The sequence below is a fragment of the Gavia stellata genome, chromosome 21, assembly GCF_030936135.1.
Source record: "Gavia stellata isolate bGavSte3 chromosome 21, bGavSte3.hap2, whole genome shotgun sequence".
NCBI classification, from domain to species: domain Eukaryota; kingdom Metazoa; phylum Chordata; class Aves; order Gaviiformes; family Gaviidae; genus Gavia; species Gavia stellata.
The window spans coordinates 15,680,927-15,708,908 of record NC_082614.1 but is presented as its reverse complement, the minus strand read 5'-3'; the positions used below and the strand labels follow the sequence as shown (position 1 = coordinate 15,708,908).

Below are 27,982 nucleotides of genomic sequence, written 5' to 3'. Positions count from 1 at the left end.
AATCTGTTACAACATGTCTTTTTGATTCCTTATGACAGTGATCTCTTCGACATAGAAAAAGATGAAAACGATAGAAAAAGATTCTTCTTTATTGACAGCAAGTATCTGAGTGGGGGAACTCTATATCGCTAAGGATTCATCTCCAATCTGATAACCAGCTTAGCTTATTTTGTGCTGTTAGCCCACTAGCAAGAAAAATCTTAAATCATCAGCTTAAGAGTAATCCAGACAAAAGGTTACCTCAGGCAGCACTTCTAATTAATACTGAGCAACATGGGCTGCCTTTTAAAAGCACGTGTGCATGTTTTAACAGAAACCAGCACTTATGATAGGATTAACTACAGTTTTATATTTAGAGTGTCACAAATATAACATGGAATGAATGGAGCAATACAGCTCATCAAGTTTCCTGAGCGGCCCATGCAGGAGCACTGCGGGAGCCCTTCCAGCGAAGGAGGGCTGTGGAAGGACACAGAATCACAGAATCATTAACGCTAGAAAGGACCTATAAGATCATCAAGTCCAACCACTAACCCAACCCCACCATGCCCACTCAACCATGTCCCGCAGTGCCACGTCCACGCGTTCCTTGAACACCTCCAGTGACGGTGACTCCACCACCTCCCTGGGCCACGACGTGCTCCACCACCTCCCTTCTGAAATACCAACCCTTCCAGACGCACGCCCGCCTTGGGCACAACGTCTGTTAGCTTCTTCCTTGATTATCTCCTAACAACGGGGTACAACTGACCTTATCGAGCTAAAGCCACCTCTCGCATCCTCTCTGGAGGATCCTATTGCCCATCTGCAGCACTTGACAGGGCTTTTCTGCAACCCTGCCGCAGTGACCCCCAAGAAATCCCAGAAGCTAGCATCCCCCAGCTGTCCTCACGTCCCTCATGCAAAGCCACGGACAGCTGCACTCCGTTGTCTTTTCTATAGGTAAAAGGATGTTAGAGAAAGGCATGAAGCATTCGAGAGCGTGATCCGAACACCGGTAGCTCCAGTTGCACCTCATTCCCTACAAGCGCAGACGGCTGCTCAGAATCAGCTGCAGACAACGGCGCATCGCCCCCCGTCTGGGCGGGTGCTACAGAGCAAGAGGTGCCGGGACCGAAGGCGCAGCGTTCGGCCATCTCACTGAAGCGTGGAGGGCATGGGGAAAGCTTCAGGGAGCGTGGCGAGGGGTGCCGGGGACCAGCCAGGCCACCTCCTCCGGTGGATGACGCGGAGCCGAGCCAGAAGCCGCCCGCAATTCCCACAGCACCAGCTGTGCCAGGGACAAACCAGCAAGCTGCACCGGGGAACCACGCTCGATTTTCTGCTTTTGCTCTTTGGGACAGTGTAAGATTGCTTATTTTAGGCTTTCTGCCTTTAAGGAAAATCTTCGCTATGTGCAATAGATATGAATCCATGTCCCACGGCAGCTATAATAATAAAAAGCACTGGTTTTGCTTTCAGGTCTGTTTGAAAGAAGGAACCCACTGTGGTAATTCCACTGCAAGCTGGCAGATGTTACTTACTTTAACTCCATCCCTGTTTTGTAGCAGAACTAAGATTTACCATCGTCTTCACACGTGAAGATCAAAAGCTTATCCCGTTTCTCAAGAACATACCTGGCCTAACTTAAGGTACCAGAGATCTTTACCAAGTAGAGGCCGAGATGAACCTAATTTCAACTCATTTCCTATGAATATTTCAAATGAACCATAGTCAAAGAGTGTACCTTATGATAGAAAACATTAATAAACCTAAAGATATTTTAATCTTTAATAGTATTCTTCCCCTTTCCACCATTCTCTCAGTATTTTCCAAGCTATCTTTTGACACATGAACATGTTGAATGAACGGTCAATTAAGTGGCTGCTCAGGTAACTTTCTTCCATTGTTTTGTTGTCAACATACTACGCCTTAAAACTAAACATACTAAACTCTTGAAGGACAAAAACTGTAATAGTACCTTTTAAAATGCTTTGTTAGCTATGTTTAATAAAAAGACACGGTTTTAGTATATGCAAATGAAAGCACTGTTAGAAGTTAAGCTAAGCAGATTTTTCTTGCAAATACTCCATTTTCTAAATCTTAAGTATTTGCCCGGTGAGAGGGCAACAACCCCATCTACCTACTCTCGTAACATACACTGTAAGAGTCTTGTACCAAATTACCAACTTGATTAAATAGCTACATTGCTATTTTCAAAAGTCTCTTGGACTTGTTTAAACTGATAGTTTTGTCCCTTTGAGATGCAATCGTTAGCATATAAAATATTGTCTCTCACGAATCAACCATTCCACTACGAAGCTGGAAGGACTCAGAAGAACATGCAGCCTTGCATGCCTCTCCTTCCCTCTCGGCATCCCCTGCCCAGGACCAGAGGGACAGTCTTCCGCAGCCTGACTCCCCGCACAGCCCCAACACTCCATCGACGGCCGCTTACCTCTTCGTAAAACTTCAGCTGAGGGACAGCTTCATCAATCTCATTCATGCAATAGTCTTTAAAAAGCAAAAATCCTGGAGAGAGAGAAGTAAAGAAGAATTTCAGAAAAATATATATCGTTACTACGATAAATTGTAAAAAAAGGATACAAAAACACCCGGGTAACATCATGGGTTGCACCTACCTGTGCAAGAATCTCTAATTGCCAAGGCTTAGCAAGACTGATTATCAAGCAGCTCTACAGCCTTCTGAACAGAAAAGGATCATAAACCTCACTCACCTCCCATAGGTATATTAAGCATATTCCAATTTCTACCTGCTGAGAATTTTATGAGATGTTTACATAATGCACCGAAATATCCCATTCCTCTTCACAGATCAGATTTTGTTTCTTTTTTCAGAGTAAGAACTAGACACTATTCACATGTTTTGGTGTTTTGAAATAGATTTACCTGCTTTTTATCAATAAAAAGCAACCTCTTCTGCATTCCGATTTTAGAATTCCTCGTTAATGTTACCTCTAACAGGTTTTATAGCACAATAAATTACATCAGGATCTTTACAGTGCCGTTGCAAGTCATTTAAAGCCTGATCCCTGCAGCCTGCTGATGAGTATTTTCCACTATAAGCATTTTAATGTTTCACCTCATGGAAGTACTGGCATTCACCTGAGCTGGTACCTGCCACCCTTTTACTTTACATGGGTATCTGCGGTCAGGGCTGGCTGTTTGGGTTATCTGCAAGCCCCTTAGAGCTGTAAACGAATGTGCTTTCAGTTCATTGCAGCAGGCAATACCTTTCCTTATTTAGAATTACTGCGCACTTACTGAAATCACACCCAACTTTTGGAGGGAAGACCACAAAAATGTAAACTAAAGTAACAAAGCGAGCAAGAGAAGGCAGAGCAATGAACCCGAGGGCTGGCGCCGACTGGGAACCGCTCCATCCCGCTCCCCTGCTCGATTCCTCTCCCGACGGGGCAGCACATCAAGATATAAAACACTCCTTTTCAACTTAAAAATATATATACACACGCGAAGCCTATTTTTTCTTTTAATTAAAATGTAAATGTAATTTGAACTTACAGCAAAATTATATTACCAAAAAAAGTGGCACACCACTGAATGCTCGACTAAGAGATAATTCAACCACCTACAACATCTCATGTTTTCCAGAGTATACTATCTTTAAAAAAATGCAAAACCCCCTTCATGTGCTACATAGTAATTCCATTGTAGTGTGTACGGGAGAGCATTTAACTATCAGTTATGAACATCATGTCCTTTCAACTCACTATCATCTAATTTTATCAAAGACCTAAATAAGAAAAAACCCACTGACTACTCAGAAGCAAAATCGTTAGTGGCAGTGGACAAAGCAATGCTAATCAGGCAAACAAAAGCTTTAATTTATGTATAATGAAAACATTTACCAGCTTCTTGGTAGCCCCTCTAGCTATATCTGGAACCCAAGTTAAATTCCTATTGGAAGAGCTTGTTTTCCCGGGGTGCCCTGGATTTATTTGGTCACAATCAGAATACCAGAAAAGGGACTATGGCCAGAGAACTCCTATACTTCGCTTGGCTCATTTAGCTGATTAGGATGATATTTCAAAGATTATACAAACTGGGTTTTGTTCTCTAAATAAGGACAGAAATCTAATCATGAAATTCTCTTATGAGATTCTCCAAACTTTCTAATTATTCTCAAAAAAAAGAATAATTCCTGAAATACTTTATAAACAGATGTGCTTTTCTGAGAACCAACCCACCCCACGTTTTCTATTCCTTAAAAACAATCTGCAATTAGGGTGCTTTTTTTTCCTCTCTCTTTTCTTTAAGGGCTCGTCTTAGTTCCTATTTTACTGGAAATACTCTTAGTAAGCCATCTTCCCCCATTGCAGAGGGGACAGGAGCGAAGCACCGGCGCAGCCCCATGACCCCCATGCCTCGTACGAAGGACGAGTTCCCAGCCACCCACCCAACCCAGAGTCGCCCCGTCACAGGAGGGGACGCGAGCGCTCGCTCCGAGCAAGTCACAAATGGTCCCCACCGCTGCCCAAACCCAGGCGAACCCACCCAAAGTCGCCCGTCTCCAGAGACTGACACGCTGCACCTCCGCGGAGCACACCCCTTCTCACCTTCCCCTGCCTGAGCCGCCACCGTGGCCCCAACCCGGCTTTGAGAACAAAACCTGCCATTTACGGATCTGAACCTAAATTCATTATTTTACACATGATCGAAACAGCAGCAGCACCGAGCAAAATAATGCTGAATTGACTGAACTTTTACTTGGACAATGAAGCAAAGAAGATTACAGTCATGTAATTAAGAGACTGAAGAGTGGCACAAACAGCAATGAGTGCAGTGAAAGAAAAATCCCTGGCCTGGTCCCAGCTACTGGCTGTTTACCAAAAAAACCCACAAACAAAAAAAACCAGCCCACAAAGACAACTGTGGGAGGAGTGTGAAAATATACCAACACAAATTTTCAACAATGCCATGCCAAGCATTTTAGCCGTTTAACATTTTCCAAATTTTTAATTTAATTATCGCAGAGAAAGAAAAGGCTCACAAGACCAGAGAACAAGGAACAATAGCAGGCTTATGCTGCCTGCCTTATGCAGCCCGCTTCTCACCAAGTCTCTTCTTCAAACTGCATCGCTAGGCAAAAAACTAGAGACAGCCACAACAAGAAGTTAGAAACTTTCATAGATGATTAATATAGTCATAATAAGTTACAGCCATATGAATCAATACTGAGAAAATGTTGTTAGTCAGGTACCAGTGAAGATGAGCAGAATTATTACAGCAGCATGTTAAAATGTACAATAAGAAATAAACTATGAAAAAATACTGCAGTAAAATAGATTATAGCACGAAACATCATCTCTTCTCCATGAAGTTACCAGCGTTGCAATTATTCCCTAGCAGGACACCCAAGATACCTGCAAGCCCGTTGTAGACAAAACCATAGGGTGGTTCTTCCAGCTCCGCAGCGCCCTGAAGAGCAGCAGGGCGGTGGGGAGAGGACGGTGGGAGACGGGGTGGCCCCTCGGGTGGGCCCTGTGCACGAGGGCTGGCCCCGACCCACGGGGTCTGTCCCGCTCCTCACCCTGGGCACAGCTGGAGGTCACGTGGAAATTCTCTCATAGCCAGAAAAACAGTTAAGTTTATCTTTTGATTGTGATTTTAACAAGTTGCAAGAGGGGGAATAAAACCCTGCTTGAAAAGGTCAGTAGCATCCAAGAAGAATATTATTCTAACACTTGGGGAGTGTTTAACAGATAAATTAGAGCATCAGCTTTCATTACTATTCACCATTGTCTTTTCAGAAAAAAAAAAAAAAAATACATTCCCTGTTAAGAAACGCCGTTTGCTACCAGTTAAGTTGAAATAAAAATAGGTATTTCAAGTTTTCTTTGAAGAACCTATGGACTGGGAGCATTTATCTACATATATTATGATATACTGCATACATACATGCAGCTTATATAGTCATCAAAAAACAGGATTTCACAGGCACCAGCTTCCCTTGACAGAAAGGTTTCTAGTATTACTTTTTAAAAGGCATGCTCTAACCAAACCAGAAGAAGGATTACATACCGTAAGCTTTCCAAGCAACAGTTTAGAAAGCTGGACACGTGCACTGCTCTGCAAGTAAGTACCAGGTTATTTCATCCTACAAGGTTTCCACGTGACGCTTTGTGCAGATCCATACCTCACCTCCGGAACCTATGCATTTTGAATACCTCCAAGAATACATTTTAACCACTATGTGACGGTGCCCGCACCGGTCACTGAGATACTGTCTGGTGGCATCGGCACTGGAAAAATACTCCAGAACTGGAAGCGGATAGCCAGCTGCAGAATTCATTACTGCTGCTGCGGTGGCAAGGAACAAAGCCATCGCTCCTCTGGCGCGGGGACTGCGCCAGCGGCCTCCGGCGAAGGGGGCCAGGGGCTGGGCAGCCCTCTGCCCGCGCCGGGAAAATGAGCTTCCTCCCGGCTACGACATTTTACCTGTGGTCGACGAGAATCAGATTCTTTCAGAGTCTTTAAGTACATCCTAATGCTTGGCTTGCATTAGGCAACCACAAGCGCTGCTCTTGAAATTATTAGCAATACAGGCAGCAGAGAAAATTCGTGGGTGTCCAGCACAACCTTTTTCTTCAGCAGGTTGTATCTGGGGAAGGATAAGCTGAATGGTGGAGATCTTTTTAACGAATTGATAATCTCACGATTAATGAGATTTTTTTTTTTTTCCACTTGTCTCATGAAAACAAGGGGGAAAGGGTGTCAACTCAGGCATTTTCTCTGACAAAATGCCAGTAATGTCAGACAGCAAAACACATCCCTCCTCGCCCTGCCCGGACAGGGAGCTGCTCTTCTGCCGGTGTTCGATGTCAGCTGGCTGAAGAGCAGCTGCATCCCACGGCTGCGCAGGGAAGCAGCGGGAGGAGGCGAATCGCTGCGCGGTGCCAGGAAGACGGGAGGTCTGCAGGAAAGCTGTGTTTCCAGGGATGATTGATCTGAGGCTGACCGTTAAAGAGAAGGAATGAAGAAGGGTCTGGGGACTGTAAGAGACTCTTGAGGAGCCTGGAGGACAGAGGTGTTAAGGAAAAATCTTTAGGGAAGCCAAGAAACAAAACCAGACTGCCAAGCGATGAGAGGGGTTTTCAGTGGCTTGTAATTACTTCGCTGAAGATTTACAACAGAGGAAAACAGAATCGGAATCTCCACTACCCAGTCAAGAGTACTGCTCAAAAGGATCTAAAACTCCTAAGTATTAAGAAAAATTCAAGATTTTGTGGGTAAATTCTTAAATGAAGAAGACCTATTCTCCACAATTTCTATCTTTTTTTGAATGATTGGCTTTAGACCATTACCTCTGTTACAGCACAACTGCAAATGCAAACATACTACTCCTCCCTCGCCTTGCATTTGCAGCTTGTCTGACCATGCAATCCACATCCCCAGGTATCAGCACACTTGGAATCCTTCCACTGTCCTGAATTCAAACAAATCCAATTAGAGCTTAATGTCCTCCATTCTGGAAGCCTTTCTGTTTCGACCTCCCGTTGTATCGACGGATTCTGCACTTCCACTGCAGCATAAAGGAAATCTCCTCTTTTACTCATGTTCTTAGATTGAGTGAAAAATTATTAGCCAGAAACCGTAGCTCTCAGATAACAGCAAAACTAATTGACAGATGCAGCATTGAATAAGTGACAGTAGTTTTAAGAAGTTCAAGGAGAACTGACGAAAAGCACAATAAGCACAGTTAACTACACACACCAAAATAAGACCAAGAACAGAAAGCAGGAATTAAAAAAATGATAGCGTTAAGTAACAGATAAAAGGAACCGGCAATTATTTATGAAATAAAGATGCTGACAGCTTTTGCTTTAAAGATTTCTTCTTCTATACTATATCATTTCTGCAACAACCAGATCACTAGCTGTTAAGGTGGAAAAAAAAAAGTGTTTTAAAAGCTTTTTCTGGTAACGCTGAAGTGATGGATGATATCAATAACACATACATGTGAGTGCGAGACAGCACCTAGCTCCACACCTCTGCCTTCCCAGTCTCTGGACAGTAATTTTTCCCATTATCTTTTTATGGACAATCCTGTACAGCTAAGTTTGCCAAATGCCATTAATTGCACTAACTCCAATTACCAAGACAAAACGTCTGTCAAGGAGGGATAAAGATGACCCTTGAGGTTTGCAGCTCAATCTTAACTGGACACTCATGACCAGGTACGGACGGGGAGATGCGGAGAGCAGCCGAGCACCGGGCGCTTGGGCGAGAAAGCCTGCACCCGCTCAAGCCATCGGGCCATTCCCAGAGCTTGTCCCCAACTGGACAAGGTCCATTTCACAACCTTGGAGGGGACAAGGTGAGGGAATTAAGCCATCTCTTTTTAAAAAGAACATACTTTTTACTTCTATATTTATTTCAAATTATGTTTTTCTAACACGGTTTCAGAAAACTTGCGTGAAATCCTGACTCTTACGTCAGCAGCAACCCCCCACCCCACACCCGAATTAGTGAGGCCTGCTTTTTATTTCCCAAATTCAGCACTTCTTAGGGCCAGGCTCGGGCAGAGAACAGAAACGCGGCTGGTGACCAGCCTACACGCTTCTACCAAACCTGGCCTGGCCACTGACACCGCGTTTACGAGCTGAGTATGGGTTACACTATTTTATTACCCCAAAGCAAGTCTTCCGTGCCACTTCTCACTTCCACAGAAGGCTTCCATGCCATCCACGCCTCCTCTCTCCCACCACGAGGCCGGCAGGTACCCACGGCAAGGTGCCTGTCCCCCACGAGCCCACCGCTCTTCCCAGGCTATCCCAGCTGGCACATTCATCCATTTAACACACTCCATCTAGGACATTTTGAATTCACACCTCTGCAGTCGCCCCGGTTTGACACAAGCCCAGCGCTTCTCAGCAGCTACCCTCGGCTCTGCAGTGAGACCGATGCCCGTGGGCCACATCCAGCCTGGCGCAAGTGAGGCTCTGCCTGAAGCCCCCCCACCCCCCAAAACGGCCTCCCAGCACGGGATTGCACAGCGCTATTGAGACCAACAGAACCGGGCACTGCTTTGCCAGGACAGAGCATTTTTAAAAGCCACCTGTTTGTTAGCAGAGTCTTTTTTAAAGAAAGAATAAAACCTGCAACGTAGAACTCTCCTCTCACAGTTTTAATAAAGGAATGCTGCCCTTGCCACTTGTAGGGATTAAAGCTGCCTTCCCATTTTACAGTTACTGGTCATTTTCCTGCCCTGCTATCAGCGTTACTAGAGCAGGATGCCTTGCCCCATCAGCAGGTTCGGCAGGCGTCGAGCCGCACTCAGCCGGGACGGCTCTGCCAAGGCTCGCCGAGAGGACGGCAGCTCGAGCCACGCTGCCAGCCAGGCAGAGGGTCGAGTGCCGGCCTCCTGCCTTCTCCTACCGTCTAAAGGTCACCTCTGCATTCGTAACGCCGTATCTTGATCGTCACGGGAATGTCAATTAACTGAGAGCACGGAATAATAATAAAAAAAATTAATGAGGAACTCCATAATAAAACAAACCTTGGAGAAAGCTACTATCTAATTCTAACTGGAATGTCGTTAGTATCTGATTCAAATATCCTTTTAACAGGAGTAAATAAAAATCTTATTAAAACAAACAGAAGTGACTAGGTAAGACAGCAGAGCTAAAAATAGACACGTTCAGCCCTGATACAAGTATTCACAATGTCACTGATTGAAAGGAAGCTGCATCTATTTACAGCAGACCTGAATGTGGTCCAAAATGCTGATGTAGCCTCTTTCTAGTAGGCAAAATAGCAAATTAGAAAACAAAAATATCAAGCTGTTTCCAAATCCTAACTAAACGTGCCGTGTATAAATACGGAATAATGACAAACAAATAAGTAGCGACATCTGCACCAGAATCAGTACAGACAGGCTCGTTTCCTGTCGGCTGCGGCTAACGGCTCCGACTCCCAGGCAGGCAAAGCCTCCCCGTATCAGGCTGCTTGGGAACGCACGCTGGTGCTCTGCAAACCCCGCAACACAAGGATTTTCCCTCATTTAGGGCACTTCAGGGCCTCTGTCCTAAGTCCCTCCAAGACCTCTCCTGATCTTTCTTACTCGGCTGAATTCGGACAACAGCATAAAGAAGTCAGAGGAGCGTAAGCAGGGGGACATCTGCACGCGGTGCTATCGCAGACGCCTCGTCCCCAGAAAAACCCCTTGTGCAGAACTGCCGAGGAAACCGCGGGGCAGCACACACTAACAGCAAAACTCAACTAACACACCACGTGAAATTATTGTACGTTTATGTTTCAACCCAGTTGCTGTTTGTTTTAACTGTCTGAAATGGCCCTCACCTGCTGGGGAGGCTTTGCGGCCCCTCTACGAAAGGTGCAGATCCGCTGTGACACCCGTGAGCTCTTCCCCAGCGCCGTCTGTAGCCTCTGTACAACTGGGTGCCAGGACCACAGACAGAGGATGATGCTTGGCTTTGCTGCTGGGAAGTTACCATTCCTCCCAATGTACCATCTCATGGTTTATCCCATTTTATTTTATTTATCTCAAGTAATGTAACGAGTCCACCACTGATACCAATAACAGACCTGGGTCTTAGACACAAAATTTAGGGGTAGAGATCTGTTATTAAACCATACAAAAACTGTAATCTAAACCAGCCTGCAGTTGTTACAGAACACCCAGTCGAGTTTAAAACCTTGCTCTGTATGGCATACGCACTCAGTTGCCACAGCACAGAATAACTGAGACCACCTAAAAGCTCCAGAACTGAGGGAACCACCAATTTCCTTCTTCAGGAACAAAGAGAGTTGCTGCTACCAGGGAAAACTCATCTGCATAGGAATGACAGCTTTGGCTAGGTACAAAGCCACAAAAATCCCCACAGGCCAGAAGGCACCACAGATTTCACTACTTTTATTTCCAATTATGAGCTATTTGTCCTTAACCTATTTTTCCTAATAGTGCCTAATCTACATTCACTTTTCATTTTAAATAATACATCATGACAAATTAAAACATATCTTTGTGCATAAAAAGCAGGGTTAAAAGAACAAATTACATTTTACAAGACAGGACTTGCATGCAATGGTGAGGAGTGCAGAGCCATTTCCCTACAACAGAACCAAATCGAGCTCAAATTAGTCTGTAAGTTGCCAGGTAGCTTGTTTAATGACATCTATAAATCATTAGATGAAAATAAACTTCGAAGACACTTCAAACCTTTTAGCCAAAGAAAATCCTTATTTCCAGGCATATTCTCCATTAGCTTTTCAGCCAGTGAAATCACTAACACTTGTTAAAACGTGGTCGGCCCTCTTCCCAAATTTTAGACCTGCGCGTGCCTTAAACCCCGCACGAGAGCAGGAGCTCTGCACCGCTCCTCCAGCACACCCATTTCGGACACGACAGAGGAGTATTCCCAGGTTCTGTGTCAAACCTCAACACGGGCTTACAAGGCAGAGGATCTTAAGCAGCTAATACACTGACTTACTGAGAGCGTTCAATTATTATTCTGCTTCAAGCCCAGAAGAGCTGTTGGGAGCAAAATACTCGAGGTGGATTACAGAGTCTGCATTTCAAACGGGAAGGCACACGGTGAACACCCTTCCCCATCCTCTGACAGCAGGCCCAAGTTCAGCACTTCCAAAGGGTAGGACCAGCAGCTGTCAAGATGTCAAGTGGAGGCACACAATTCAAATGATAAAAGGATTTCTAAGGAAAAGAAGAATGTGCTCTATTTTTAACACACAGTTGTAAATCATTAAAAAAAATGTGATGTCTGTGCTTCACCCACTGCAACTGCCACTGGATCTTTGCCTCAAAAAAAAAACCCACCACGTATCATCTTAAGACCCTCATGAAATGTACCTCCGAATATTGAGCATGCAACAAATAATTTTCTGAAGCCATGAAAAGAAAATAATGGGGAAAACCTCTATCTGAACCACATTTAGCACATACCTTTCATACTCCGGTCTCCCTTAACATGCAGAATTCCAGTCGACTAAAGGAGATCTATACATACATTGAAAGTAGAGCGTCAAAGGCATTCAACGTATCAAAGGTGAAAGAAAAAAAAAGGGTTGTATGTAAGACAAAGTACCTCTAAAAGACCAAGGACTAGTATCACTAAACAAAGAGATATAAAAATACTCTAATTTTTAAAAGGACAACTAAATACAGAATTGAAACATTTCCTTTCAATCAACCAGTTATTGCAAAGAACGTGATTAAATTCCTTCACTAAAGGTCATCAAGAAATACATAGCACTTGAGGTTTTGTTCTTTTGTCACTTGTAAACAGAAGAAACTCCCACTGCTTTTGCAAGTGGTATTAGCAGATACTAGCAAGCTATTAGCAAGCTAGCAAGTGTTATCAGCTTAAAAACGTCATGATGATTGTTGGTTGTTATTTGTTGTATGGGTTCTTTCCCCATGTCACAAGAATATTCAGTCCTTATGAAGGACGCGACAGTTATTTTCTTGATCAGTATTTTCCCACTATACAACTTTTTAAAATTACTTACATAACGCAAGCCAATATCCCTTTATTATTGTAAAGCACACCATTTCTTTTGACAAGCTCGAAGCTATGAACCATTCACTGCTCTGAATTATTTAATACACAAAGTACACTGGGAGGTGTATTTCTACTTCTTAGAAAGGGCCTAGATCTGTGTGTGTTTCTCCTTGGGGGAGAGGGGGCCGATAGAATCAGTTAATGAAGACGTGGAATAATTTCACAACAGAAGAGTGTTCTCAAGTCTCTGATGCCAGTATTCACCTTAGCAAGTACTGTTCAATATCTTAACCACTGTATAGAATCAAATCGTTCTGCAATAGCATCTAGGAAGACTGTTGTACTGTGGTTAAAATCAAAACCCAAAACCAGTAGTATTCAGTTAGTAAATACACACAGCACTTAGGTAAAGAGGAGCAAAACCACTACAAGAACAGTGACAGAGCACAGATGATTCTCCTGCAAGAACTTTAAAGCCTTCCTCTGGTTCACTCTGTGCACTCTAAGAGAGAAGAAAGCTGCTGAGAGCTGGAGGTTCAGAAACAGATGGCTCTACTTCTCTTCAGAATCTTTCCCCTTGTAATCAAAGAAATTATTGATCGAAGTCACTAGAAACATGAAGAAACTGTTTTGCATATTTCTGAACCTACCTATCCAAGCACCGCAGACATGTACACATTTGAGAGCAGAATATTACAGAAGCACTGGCTGGACATAATGCTGTCAGTGGAAAGAGGCCAGGAAAGAGAGAAGCAACTACCCTATAAGGTTACTGCTCTGTTCCCCTCCAGAGTTTGAAGATTCGGAGGTCCCATGGTGTACATGACTCACCTCCTGACAGTGCACCAAGTGACGTTCTGCAGCAAGAACCTCGCAAATCTGGACCAATTGCCCGGGGGGGTTGCAAGTTGTATTATGGATTGTTCTTTTATAGGACAGATATTGGTATAGAACAATAATAGCATTTGAAAGGCTTATAGTAAATATCCATGTCTGTTCTCTGCTCTACAAATGAATTCATGAGATAATTGATAGCCAGAGCTCTCCAGCTTCTCTGCTCTGAGACTTTCTAACTGCTCCATCTCTTAAAAGCACTGCTGAAAGTTAGAAGACTTAACAACTTTGGTAATTTAGGTTCTACTTACTCTTCTCACGGTTTCTGAGCTTTTCTCCTGTTACTAATGAGTTATCCCGCTGAGATGAATGAGTAGCACTGGCAGGACCACAGAATCTGCTTTATTAGTAGTACAGAGCTAGGCAGGTAAATCTCATTAAAGTTGTTATTATGCCACATTACAGACACAGAAAACTAATATTTACCTATTTCACAGTGGTGTTCGGAGGCTTAATTGGTCTGTGAATTGTTTCAAGACACATGGATAAAAACTCCAGGGGAGTGCAACTGTTTCTGATTGACTGAGAAATTGGGCGGGGAGGAGGAGGGGGAAATCAAGATTGTACGCCATCGCTGTTTATACACAAGCACAAACATCAGAAATGGGCTAAGAAAGCTCAAGTGAGCACAAGCAGAGAGAAAACATGATATTTGGTATGGAAGTCACTTTGTGCTAGTTTAAGGATGGGTTTATAACATTTTAGCTCAAAGCTTTCCAAACTGGTCTTTGCAACCGCTCCTTGGTAGTTGGTAGTGGAGCTGGCGAGCCCCAAAGGCGTAACAAAGAGCTCACCTACAGCAGGACCTCACTCTGGAGGTCACGTGCAGCGCCTGCACAAGACCTTTCGGAGGAAACGCCTGTCCCTCGCCAGCACCCATGCAGAGAGCCCGGGGCCGGCTGCCCTCTCCTCCTCCTCGGCTCCCCTCGCCGCGCCTGCACGCAGCCAGATGCCATCTCCCCCGCGCGCCAGCAAAGCTGCCGCAGGCAGAGCTGGGAGGAAAGGCCGGAGATGCGTCGCCGCAGGAGAGGGCTGCCGAAGCCTCAGGTGTGCAGCTGCGGGATGACTGAACCAATCACTTAGGGCCCATCTAATCTGAAAGGAATGAGTTTACGTACATGCTTCCTGGGGAAAAACAAACAAGCCTATGCAACGTACACAACAGAGTCATTGCAGGCTGCCTACGAGCAGCTTGGGGTTTACTGTCTGGCATGTGTGTTTGCTGAAAACTTAAATGTGGGAACATCCAAGTGAAATTTCATTCGAATAGTTTGTAATTTGTTCTCTCTCTGTATGTTATACTCATTACCTATCTTGCTCATCTCCTCTCCTACAGTACTACTTCTGGAGTTCAAAACTTCCCGCCTGCCTGGAATTCCTGATAATCTAACCCCCAAACTGTACAATTACACTGCTCTGCTGAGATAAAGACTATTTTTCCCCACGACTTAAATCTTCCAAGAACTATACTGTATATAAATGCTAATATGTATCAGCATGTGTACATTATCCATTATGCAACGTTCCAGATGATAGGATATATATTTTGCCTATTTTAAAGCTCAGACTTAATCTGCAAGTCCACTGGGAAATCACACAACTGCGTATCTTCAACCCCTCCACAAAGAAAGGCATGGCAGCGTATCAGGCTGCATACCAACAAAGAAATGCTCTATTATTCATGATCAGAAGAAAAACCAAAACGTAACTATAAAAAATGTATGTATTCTTTGGATACTATTTATCCCTGACACACAAGAAAGACACCTCCTTAAAACTGCCTGCAGGTAAAACACACATGAAATCTACAGCAGCAAGCTCTAAATGATCTTCAATGTAATCATGAAAGTATCACGTTTATTTTACCACAAAATAAAAGTATGTTGAAAGAAATGTCACTTCCAGTAACATTTAAATTATGACATAAAAACTAGATCTTAAACCTAACACTAATTCGGTGAAAAAAAATTGCATGCAGCAGAACAGACTGAGTTTTACAAGAAGGCTCTGAGTGTGTATTTTCTCTCTTTCACTGTCCATGCCCCAGTTTGAGACAAGTAGAGAATCGCTGTAAAGGAACAGCTCCACTGTGATATGTCTTACATTAATAGTTTCTGTTTCGGTTTACCATCACACAGTTTCCGACATCTACTTGTGGTTTGGTTTTTGTGTTGTTTTTAACTGATCATGCGAACCGTGCAAGGAAAGCATGGGTTCAACAGATTCACAAAGGCCTCCTGCAGACCATCCACAATCCAAGTTTTAGTCTAAACTTGAATTGAAAATAAGAAGTAACACGAGAAAGAAGAAGATCAGTCTTCAAATGGTATTTTAAATATAATTTTTTGTTTGTACAGTTACTTCCTAATTTTGATGGTGTCTACTTCTGTATGGTGGCCGTCTTCCCCAGGTCAGAAACGGAACCCCAGAATAAAACCACTTGAACAACCGACCTGCCTTCTTGCTCTTACAGAAAGCCCGCCAAGCAAGTAGCTATTTTCCCTAGTATATGGCTGCACATTATTTAACATCAATATACCAGAACAGAGTAAAAATATCGCAGTGCTACATGTCTCACGGACACTGTTAAGGAAGAAGTCCAAGGCTGTGACACTTCCAATCATTCAAGTCTTAGATCAGTAGCTAATGAATGCCCCTAGGTGACTTTGGCTCTAAAAATACTCTCAGTTTTTAAAGGCACAGTTTTTTGTGCAGCCCCTCCTACTCGCCACCATCCTCGAGGACAGCAGACCTCGATCCACCCCTGCGGGGACTCAGCACGGCGGCTCCCCAGCACGCCCGGGCCAGCCCTCGGCCGCCGCCAGCCCCGGTGCCCCATGGCTCAGCCGGACACGGCCGGAGGAAACACCGCTTGCAGGACCCCCCCTCCGCTCACAGGACCCCCTCCTCCGCTCGCAGGACCTCCCCTGACGGTGCAGGCAAGCGTGCAGCTTCAGAGGCATCACGAGCGGCTGGAAGTGGCTACAAGCAAGACCTGCTAATAATTTTGTCATCCCCTGCTCATTTAATAGCCAAAAACTTGGGTGCTTTTCTTTACTCCCAACCAAGTTTTATTGCTTTCATTGTTATTTCCTCAGAGGACTATTTAATTAGTTCAGAATGCCAACGGCACATAGATCTTATGCTTAAATTAAACAATAGCTTAAATAATGCCCTAGGGAGGTACTTTTCCCAGCCTGTTATTTTTAGGTATCTCGGGGAGCGCAGTGCGCTGTGCTACCACGCTGGCAACAGAAAGAGGAAGAGCAAGAATGTTTTTCTCAACAGACTTTAACTCAAGATCCATCTAATGATTAGCATCAAAATTCTGAAATAATGAAATATGATGGGTCCATAACCAGAGAAACAAGCAACAGAAAGCATGATTCATTGCCCTAAAAAAACCCTCAACTCTTTAGCTGTTCTCACCCTAGTTTGTTGTTTTTTTTTTTTTTTTTCTTCAACAGAAAGTTGTCACTGACAAAGCTGGAGGAAACACAGCCAGAACGGTCAGGAGCGCGTTTCCCTCTAACTGCAGAGGGCAGGCAGAAAAGTCCCTGCCCACAGTTGCAGGCTGTCTGTGCAGAAGGAACTGCAAAATACACCAAACGCTCATCTGCTCTGGAAACTCAGCTAAAAAGCAACCAGCGTATGCACCAGCTGCACTTAGCTGTAGCAGTACAAAGGGAGCAGATAAGATGCGAGAGAGCCCCTCACAGCAATGCGTGTGTAGGAAGAAGCACCGATACAGATGGCAAAATGCTCACCCTGGCTGGGAAGACCTCCAACATGGAGCCTGCTGATTTAAGAGGATATAAAAGAAAGTTAAATGAGTCACCCAAGAAAGATCATTCCTCACTACACAAAAGTGGATGCTAAAAAGGAAAAAAAAAGTTTGTACCTTGTTACGTCAACTGCAAGTTTTTTTAATTGGTTCTTTTTACAAGTGTTGTATTTCAAGAAAATAGATCCAGCTTCAGGGGAAAAAACCAACCAAACAAAAAAAAAGCAAGTTACTTACTAGACAAGGTGAAAAGCTTATATTGCAGTATGACCAGCTGCTGAAACAGCTAAAATATGTTCTGTTCTCATCTTTCCCGAGACCCAAACCCAACGGCTCCACGTAACAGATGAGAAACTGAGAAGGGTGTAGACTAACTGCCACATCCCACCAGCTTCCAAGCAGTCACCAGAGAACCCAAGGACAAACCTAAGCCAGGCCCTGAAGCTGTAGGATGCTTTACCATCACATCCCAGAATTTCTAAGCCAACTTTATTCACTACCTACCAGGTAGATGCAATCTGTCAGAAAGGCCAGTGTCAGACATAAGAGTCACTGAACTATAACTGGCAACAAGTTTGCTCCAAAGCATTTAACTTTAATAACCACGATAATCCTCTTCTAAAGTAATATTATGACCTAATTCACTCCTTTTAACACTTGGCAGTTCTACTCGCTGCAGCAGCCCCCAATCCGCCCTGCAGCCACACACATTACAGCTCGTTTCAGCACTGCCCTCTGAAAGCAGCATTTGTGCGATCGTGCCCACCCTGCAGTGCCAGGGGGCACGAGCAGAACCCCACGGGCAATTTTAACGCAATCACGAAGCGGCATGGATTCCACATGTAAATTATAGATATTGGGATACCAGAAAATGTCTCTTTTTCTAAAGCAAACACACAATCTGGTGTTGTAGCAAACAGGATGTGGTAAGAAGAAAACTAGCTAAAGGTGGTTACGCGCTCCGCTTCGAGACATGCTGTACTTCCCCATGAAGCTTGTGCTGTGGAGGAAGCAGCTTCTGCGGGAACAGCCGGCTGCTGGGCTATTAAGCACTGCCAGAGCGTTTTTCTGGGTGGCTCCTTTATCTTCATGTCCTCTGACTCATTAGGAGATTCTTAGAGAGTTCAAGATTATTCTGGAGCATCACTCCTGCAAACAGTCATTGCCATCTTCAAGAGATGAGAGCAACCTCTTTGCCTTCATGAAGAAAAAGATGTAAATAGAGGAGAGACACTTGTTTCTGCAAATGTTATGAAGTCTCCAGGCCATTTTCATCCCTGGAAGGGCTGCTACCATGCTGCTTGTTGACAGAGTTTCCTGCTCTTATTTTGATCCTGAAGGGCAGGGCAAAGGTTTAGGTCTCCAAGCCCAAGCTGACCATGCAATTCCCTGCACCTGGGGGAAGGAGGAGGGAGGGAATTTGGGCCAATCTTCTACCGTGGGACCTGGAAAGCACTGATCCTAAAAAGATTTAAGGGCTCATTAAGGATAAACACTTGCAGCTGATAAGACCAGCACCATAATTACACCTACTCATAGGAAAACATCCAACAGGAACGACCCCACAAATGACATTGGGAAGACTTGTGTCAGACAACTGATCAAAGCCCTGCGTTTTACATTTGAGAGAAGGACACTGAAAAAGAGAAAAAACAATGGCCTGGAGCCATAAGAAAGAATTGTAGTCTGGAAAAAAGCTTAATAGTCCTCATCTACATTGCTTGCCAAAGGAAAAAATAGGTAGCTTGATGAAGTTTTATAATTAGTATATAGGGATAAAGCATTGTATACTAGACGGCTCTAACTGAGAAAATCAAGTCACAGGAAGAGCCAGCAGCAAGGGGCTGAACCAGCAGAATTACAGCTCAGGATCAGAGACTCGTTTGACTCTGCTGATTTAAACTCCTCCGAGCAGGAGCTGCCTCCCGCGGGACGTCCGCCCCAGACCCGCACACGCAGGTCCAGCCTCAGCCGTGCTCCCCCCACGTCCCTGCCATATAAAGAGATAACAAAAAGAGTAAGAAGGTGATTGGACTTTTAATTACCTCACCGTATTTATTTTCACAGCCTTTTGCATAATGCTCGCCTAAAATTGAAGGTACTTTACCACAAGCAATTATGCTAATGTCTGGAAACAGAAGTAATTTAATGGCAAAGAACAAGCTAGAAAACACAATAAAATTTAAATGAACAGCCACAGTAAGGAAATACAGTATTTTCCAGTGCAATGCAAAGTCTCCTGTTAGAAAGTCATGTTTATCTTTACTCTTCTTTTTCCGCCATTCTAAATCCTTCTAAAGAAGAAACTGGCTTCAGAAGTAACCGAAACTCCAGCAAAGTGGTCACAGAAGATCTCCTCACTTCCAGGTAACAGAGGGCAAGTACTGCTATGACTGTACCGAGGGGAGAGAAGAAAAAAACTCTGCACATCTGTGAACTATGCCTCTCAAGATCTGGGGGAGAAACTAATCTGTTAATGAAACTCTGGGCTCTAAAATTCCAGGTTCGATGGCTACCAACATGGGAGAAAAGAAAGATAAAATCCTTCCAAGGTTACAGTTACTTTGCTGTAACTTACCAAAACATTCTTCACTGTTCTTTGGAACCAACTATTAATGAAAAGTATTCAATTACGTAAATAGAAATATCCATTACATATAAGCTGTTCTGTTGACTACTTCTTTTTTTTTTTAAAAGGAGAAAAAAAAAAAATACTTCTTCATTTCATTGCCACCAAACAGAATCAAACAGTTAAAGTCAGCCTGTGTTTGGTTGCTTAAAATTCCACTTATTTTGCAACTGCCATGCTATAGCAAAACATTAATGATTCAGCACAGGCATCTAAACTGAAGCACATACTGAGAGATGTCAGCACAAGCAAATGAGGTATCTATGCATTTACAGCGTAAAATTTTTTGCCAGAATAAAAAGTCATAGGTTTTTATGCACAAAGATACAGACTACAGTTCAATTACTGTAACACAATGGAAAGCTCCATGAGACTTCTATGAACACACACTTTAGACTGGCGTCTCCACAACCCTCTTTGTAAAAAGCTGTGAAACCCATTAATGACAATCTGTGGTACTATACAAGAATACTATTTATTTTAATCTGGCAATACTTAAAACTCTCACTCCAGAATATTCTCGTACCTACTGAGCTGCACCTTTCCAGATGACCTGGAAGGCTGGATATTCTGCTCCAGCCAAGAAGAGAGACCAGCTAAAGCTCAAGCAGCCCAAAGATGCCCCCATTGCACCACCCTCCCCGGGAAACTGGGCGCAGCGGCACTTGGGTCTTGGGCCTTTGCTTCCACTCTTAATTACAGTCTCAGTGTATTTCAGACAGGAATAGATCCATTGATCTCCTCGAGTCTTCCCAGCCCATTTTATGGTTTTGTCCCCATTTCGCAAGACGAGAGCAGCTGTACTATCCCAGCAGATGTATACCAACACACTCCCCAGATCTACTGGACAAAGATTTCTCAAGCCCCTCATGAAAGCCATTCCCCTGCTTTACTACCCATCCTACTACTGAAACGGTTTTACTTACATCCAGCTTTTTTTTTTTAAATTCACATGTTAAGCCTCTGGAAAATTGACCAACCTCATCATTTCTGCAACAACTTTTCTGTTTTTGAAGACTGTTCAACCTCAGTTCTCTCTCTCATAGCCTACATAACACCCTATTTCAGTACTTCCTTGCAGGTCATATTTAGCAGACTGCTAAGTAAGGTCTGCTCATTCCCACTGCTCTTTCCCGGACTCTTTCCAGCAGGTCCATGTATATTTTGTACGTCAGTGCCAGGATGGACACAATATTCTGCCAAAAGAGGATTACTTCACATGCCTCACTGGCTCCAATCCTGATTTTATATTTAATCCTGTGATCTAGCTGAGACAATACAACCTACAGCTCACTATAACAGCCAAGTCAATTAAAAACATCTACCTGAACAGTGGTCCCCCACTCTGTCTTTGTGTAATTACTCCAGCACAGGTGTAGAGGACACTGCTTGTTTTGACTGAGCAGCACTGCATTTTTTCTCCTCCTCTATTTTATAGAGATCTTTTGCAATTCTCTCCTTGTCCTCGGTGTGGTCACAGTCTTTCTCAGCACGCAAGCAGAATACAGAGGTTCTTCATCCCAGCATTCACACTGTTAACTAAAATGCTGCAGGCTAACTGATCTCTGACGCCCTTGTGCAAACCCCCTGGATACATCCTTCCATGTTCACACGGAAGCACTGATAACTGTTCCTCAAGCCAATCTGCCCAACAGATTCACCCCCTGTACACAGCAGTTTCAGCCAGTGTCTGACATGGTGTCAGGCAGTCAAGACAACACGTATGGTATCTTTTCGACTACTGCTCCCTTTATCCACAAGGCTTATTACCCTGCAGAGAAAAAAAAAATGTTTAACTGATGTGACACATTATATTGTTGACAAGCCCATACCAAGTAATATAATTTTCTCCTCGATGTTTCCAAATAATTTAATTATTTTTCCAGTAGTTTTCCAGAACATGAAGTTAAGTTGACAGATTGCCTTGCTTCATCTTCTTCCCTTTCACAACATTTCATTTTATTGAAGACCTTTGTTTTACTAAGTCCCATCCATATTCCAGTGTTCTTCAGACCATCTACAACACTGATTTTTCTGCAGTCATTACAGAGAAGTGGCAGGCAAGCCAATCTTAAAAATATTTACGGGAGTTAACGATTTATTGAAATATGACTTACCAATTTTCTGATGAAAGATCTTGTCGAAGGTTAATTCACCCCTTTCCTCAAGGTATTTCTGCATAACACTGCGGATACTGAAAGAAAAAAAAAGAAAAAGAAAAAAAGAAGAGTTACTTGAAACTGCTTCTTTTAAACCAGACCTTTAACATACTCTGGAGAAAAAGACCACTAAAATGAAATATCAATGTAAAAGACTCATGCAAAATGAGATACCACCACCCATCTACTGCATCAACTCACAGCACCACAGGCAGTCTGCTGCTCTATCTAAAGACCAAGAGAGTTCAGAGGACTACAGCCACGAACGTCAACAGGCCTGTAGTCAACTCACAAACACAGAGATGGTTGAATTCACAGAATTCAACACTGCAAATTGTTTTATGAAAATTCAACCTTCGCCTATAAATACCTTTCCAGACATCACCTTACTAGCCTGAAATTAGCCTTGCAGTCTCAATACTGCGATTTTTTTAAGGTTTTTTTTTTTTTTAAAGGTTGAGTTTGAGGTACACAAGAAATATCACTTCTCCCCACTGTAAATATTAACACTATACAGTATAGATTATTAGTAATATTAGTACCTATTCAGTGCAGAAGAGACCTAACTTTTCCACTTCAAGCTTAATGTAGCAATAGCCTACACCACACAGTGTGATGTAGCTAGAATTGCCCTTCAGGAATCTATACTTATTTTCAAACCTTATCAGACAACGCAACTGAGCACAAATTGAGGAAAAAAAATCCCAAACAAGCCATCGGCGATGGCACATAGTTCCCTTCACTGTATGCCACTATGGAAGCAAGAGCACAACAGTTGAAAGGAGAGCTGCCAGGCTTTCCCCAGGTTTGCCCGGCAGGGTTTTTATCCCAGTTAGACATCTGCGGGTTGAAAGGAAGGGTAGCATGGGGCTGCCACCGGGAGCTGGAGCACCAAACGCTGGGTGTTTTTCCTCAAAAACAGAGGAACGAGACTGCAGGCAGAAGCACGCAGGCAATACCAGGTGGAGCCCAGGACTGGCCTCGCCTCGGGCGAGCCAAGCCGTGGGGTCACAGCACTTCCAGGGGACAGTCTGGTCGTCGCTTCCTTGCTTCGTTCTTACATCAGGTTTCAGCTTGCACCACGGAAAATAAATGTACAAGTCAGTCAAAGCTACATCAGGCTGTTAACACTGCAATTGCCATATATCATTTAGAAAATGAGCCAATGTAAGCTCCATTAGGCCACCAGCTTGGCTGCAGTGCACTTAACATCTACTTTGCCTAATTTATAATGTCACAATCACTCATTTAAACCACATTAACAAAGATTTCCTTTATTTGTCAAGTAACCTCAATATTCATTTTAATATAATGCCTATAAAAATTTCATACGGGCAACAATACAAGTAAATAAATTTTAAAATCAATGTAGCCCAGCAGTACTGTGCCTTGGTAGAACAACTATATTGTCATAGCGTTAAGTCAAAATTCCACTAGACTTTTTCTGTTTCCAATTTTAAAATTGGTATTTTCATATGTACTATTTAGTTTCATGAAAATAACCACAAATACCTTGTACAAAGTACTCACGCTCTAAACAAGATTGTTAAATATCACTCACATTTCTGCAGAAGTAAGACTGAGCACCTAATGCTTGTAAACCGTGGACTCTGAACTACTTCATGTCAGGAAAGAACTGAACAGGTCAGTTCTCATGGACAAGTTTTAACATTTTCTGGAGAAGAAAAACTAGATTTCTGGGGTTATTTCTCACCCATTTTTTCTCTAAAGCTTCTTCATTAACACGAACTTGTGCAGTTTTGGGTCACCGTGAGCAGCAGAGACCTGCCCGAAAAGGCTGCGGACCTCACAGACAGTCCTGCGAAGGGCTGAGACTGTCCCCTCTCATGTGCTTACATGGACCCCATCACCAGAACTCCTGAAAAACCTCACAAGTATTAACAAAGATCTCTTCCGTCATCTTGGAGGGAGAGAAGTACTTGTGCTTCTCCTCAAATGAGGACCTGAGGCCTGACGTCTGAATGACCTGACCAGAAAGAAGTCTGTAATAAAAGCCAAGAAATTAACTCAAAGGCCCTAAACCCCAGTCTAGGAAATTATTCTATTAATAGTTTCTATGTATATCTCAAAGCCCCACATGGAACACAGATCTATGAACACTGTGCTCCAAAGCGAGAACTCCGGAGGCTAACCATCACATCAAGTGAAACAAGAATTGGGAGGGCTAAACGTTGTGAATCTGGTTTCAGACTATAAATTATTCAGTGACGAACTTGCTAGTCTTTTTATGTGTTCATTAAAAACTAGGTCTGCTCTCTGTGTATTTTAACAACCTAAACAAAATACTGATTTCAAACGATGAGGAAGCAGTAAATAGAGATCATGTTCTGTAGTCGGGAAAAGCAAGGTAGTAAAATAAAATTTATCATCTAATTGACAGAATTGTAAAATTTGGCTGCCTGTTCTACGGTTAGATTTTAAAAAATATACATCCCAGCTTAACATGTTTAAAATGGTGGCCATAAAACTTAATTCTTCTCTTAAATGCACAAAATGTTTGCACATCGATGGCAAAATACCTCCAGTTCACAGAATCATTAAGGTTAGAAAGGACCTATAAGATCGTCAAGTCCAACCATCACCCCAACCCCACCATGCCCACTAAACCATGTCCCACAGTGCCACGTCCACACGTCCCTTGAACACCTCCAGGGATGGTGACTCCACCACCTCCCTGGGCAGCCTCTGCCAGTGCTTCACCACTCTCTCCGTAAAGACATTTTTCCTAATATCCAGCCTGAACCTCCCCTGGCGCAACTTGAGGCCATTTCCTCTTGTCCTGTCACTTGTCACTTGGGAGAAGAGACCAACACCCACCTCACCACAACCCCCTTTCGGGTAATTGTAGAGAGCGATGAGGTCTCCCCTCACCTCCTCTTCTCCAGACTGAACACCCCCAGCTCCCTCAGCCGCTCCTCATCAGACTTGTGCTCCAGACCCCTCACCAGCTCCGTCGCCCTTCTCTGGACACACTCCAGCACCTCAATGTCCTTCTTGGAGTGAGGGGCACAAACTGAACACAGCATTCGAGGTGCGGCCTCACCAGCGCCGAGTACAGGGGCACAATCCCCTCCCTACTCCTGCTGGCCACACCATTTCTGATACAAGCCAGGATGCCGTTGGCCTTCTTGGCCACCTGGGCACACTGCCGGCTCATATTCAGCCGGCTGTCGACCAACACCCCCAGGTCCTTTTCTGCCAGGCAGCTTTCCAGCCACTCTTCCCCAAGCCTGTAGCGTTGTATGGGGTTGTTGTGACCCAAGTGCAGGACCCAGCACAATTGGCCTCGGCCCATCGATCCATCCTGCCCAGATCCCTCTGCAGAGCCTTCCTACCCTCGAGCAGATCAACACTTGGTGTTGTTTGCAGACTTACTGAGGGAGCACTCAATCCCCTCATCCAGATCATTGATCAAGATATTAAAGAAGACCGGCCCCAAAACTGAGCCCTGGGGAACACCGCTTGTGACCGGCCGCCAAAGGGTTGTACTGACACTGTCACGTGCTGGTGAGCACGGGCAGCAGAAGCCACACCGCTTCCCCCGGCAGCGCTCGGCTGCGGAGCGGAGCGGTCGGGCTGGCAGGACCGGGGGCACGGCCAGAGGCACGCGGCAGCAGAAGCCCAGGGAGGTTTAGGAGAGCCCTGCCGCTCTGCCCGCCCGCGGGCTCCTTCCCTCTGCATCCCTCTTCTCCCAACCACACCTTGCCCTTCTCTCCCCATGCTCACAGGAGGACCACTGACGAATGAACATAGCATGCATCACCGAAGACCACAAACTTCCCTCTCCTCGGCCTCCTGGTTGAGCCGAGCCCATCAGCGCTGCTCACCACCGTGCCTGCACTTGGAGCACTCTTCGGCAATGTCCCGTTCCCACTGACCGCTAGACCGTTAGTAACATAATAAGCCTTTTTAATAATAACGACATCAAGAAAGCTTTCCTCTGCTCGAACAAGTGCACTGCAAGAAATTACATCAACATCTCTTAGTCTAGACAATGGGAGAAGATAATGAAAAATTTAACGTATGACTGAAGTGTCCAGGAAAACACTCCGATTGTGTAACGAACATATCTCTCCAGCGCTTCTCCTCCTCTCCCTTGACATCTAGTACTTCTGGTCTGATGGATAACATGTCAAAGGAACAAAACGTTTTTGCAGCTACAGAATCTGAACAAATCTGTAAAATGATCACAGGCTACGGGAGTCCACACTGCATTCCAGCTTCTAAACAACAGACTTTCACCCCTTCAAATTCATTTCTCCTTATCCATATGAATAAGTAGGAATAAATTACACCAAGTGGATTATGACTACCCAGAATAATCACCCTCTAATTCTCACGTGGAAGTTAAAGGTAAAAATCCTACTGAGTTCAAAAGAAATGAAGCAGAATCCATATATCCTTCAGAAGGGTGGAAAATTTTAAAATGGAGGCTAGCACATTCCACAAACAGGAAGGAAGGTTCCCTCTCTGCCTTTGTATATTGAATCACCAGTTGCCCTACACGTAAACAATCTGGGATTAAAAGCCGCATTTCACAGAAAAGTAGCCATTTCTGAAAAGCTTTCCATATCCAAATATGCTTTCAGCGCAAACAATGCGCTAATGCGAGAAGTGGACTTTTTGCATAAGTTCATCTCAGTTCACAGCATGATCTACCTTAATAGCAACACTCAAAATAAGCAGAAACAAAAGCTGGCTAAAAGTGAAATCCAGGGAGACTTCAGAAACAAAAGCATATCCGACTATACTGTAGCAAAACCTTTTGTCCATATATTTTTTATTTCAAAGAAGAAGAAAATAACAAACAACAAAAATTTCAGAAACGCTCAGTTTGCTGTCCACATACCACAAGTCAACTGAAATAACAGGACAAGTATATGTATGGGAAATCAAAGGTCAGGTTTAAAATCTTGTGAGAAGTGCAACATGGACTCTGGATACCTCTTCACTGGTTTAACTGGGACCTAATTTAAGCGGGTACCTGGGAGCACGGTGCAGCCCTTTGCCCTGCGACCAGGGGCACGGCAGCACCCGTGCCGAGGTCAGCCAGAGAGAACTAATGTAGCAGCGAGAGAGTAAAGAAGTTTTGGGAGAGTTTTTTTATTGCAAATACAACCAACACCTCGATCCCTGGCAGTGCAAACGGTACCACGTAGTGCCTCGTGCTGATGTTGAGGGGTGTGGGCAGCGGGGTGCGGGCAGCGGGATGCCGCAGCTTGGATGCAGGTGCTCAGTGGGCTCGTCTCCTGCAGCCCCACGGGAGAAGCTGCCCTTAAAGAAAGAGCTGAACAAAAACACCAGGCTTGTGAAGCAGCTCAGAGCACGCTGCCTGCCCAGAAACAGGCGGAAAGATGACTATCTGCATCACCATCGAACTATAAACTTTGTGAACAGCACAGGTCGCTCTAACCTGGTCTGCTCCTCCACCTCCCCAGAAAAGGGGTTTATTTTATTACAAGCGTGAGCTGAAGAACCTGTTAGAAGGAGCTTTGAGCTGCACCTTGAAGCTCTAGTGACTACAGCCAGCATCCTCATCTTTCAGACTTGATCAAAGAAATCCACTGAAATGCAACCTTCAAGGTTAAAATACATTCTGTAACTAAAAAGCTCTCACTGTCTACGAGCATGCATGGTGGCACGCAGTTTGACAGGACGCAGACAACAGTTGCAGCGCCAAGGTGGGTACAGGTGGAAAATGCCTACGTGAAAACACATCTTCTGAAAAACTAAGAAGAAAACACATTATGTTGTTCTTAACACAGAAAAGGACATGCATACAGCTCATCCACATTCCTCCCTCTCAGGCAAGCTATACCAGGAGCAGCAAAGCAAGAGGTCCCTCGGAGAGGGAGCTCACCCCAGAGCCAGGATCTGTCCTTGGCTGCAGCCACACACCGGTGCCGACAGCAGTAGTTACTCCTGCTGTTCCCCCCCGCAAAGAGATCAGCAATATTCTGTGACTCCAACGATAAGCACACCTTTCAAAAGA

The 27,982-nt window shown here is 44.1% G+C and overlaps 1 protein-coding gene across 1 annotated transcript in view; it reads right to left on the bottom strand.

Moving 5' to 3' along the window:
* GRK3 (G protein-coupled receptor kinase 3) overlaps positions 1–27,982 on the bottom strand; it is a 72,520-nt gene that overhangs the window by 32,238 nt on the left and 12,300 nt on the right. Inside the window, exons 2-3 of the mRNA XM_059827620.1 lie at positions 21,928–22,004; positions 2,438–2,511 (exon numbers count right to left, since the gene is read on the bottom strand). Of these exons, the coding sequence (XP_059683603.1) occupies positions 2,438–2,511; positions 21,928–22,004 (151 nt within the window). The remainder of the gene's footprint in view (positions 1–2,437; positions 2,512–21,927; positions 22,005–27,982) is intronic.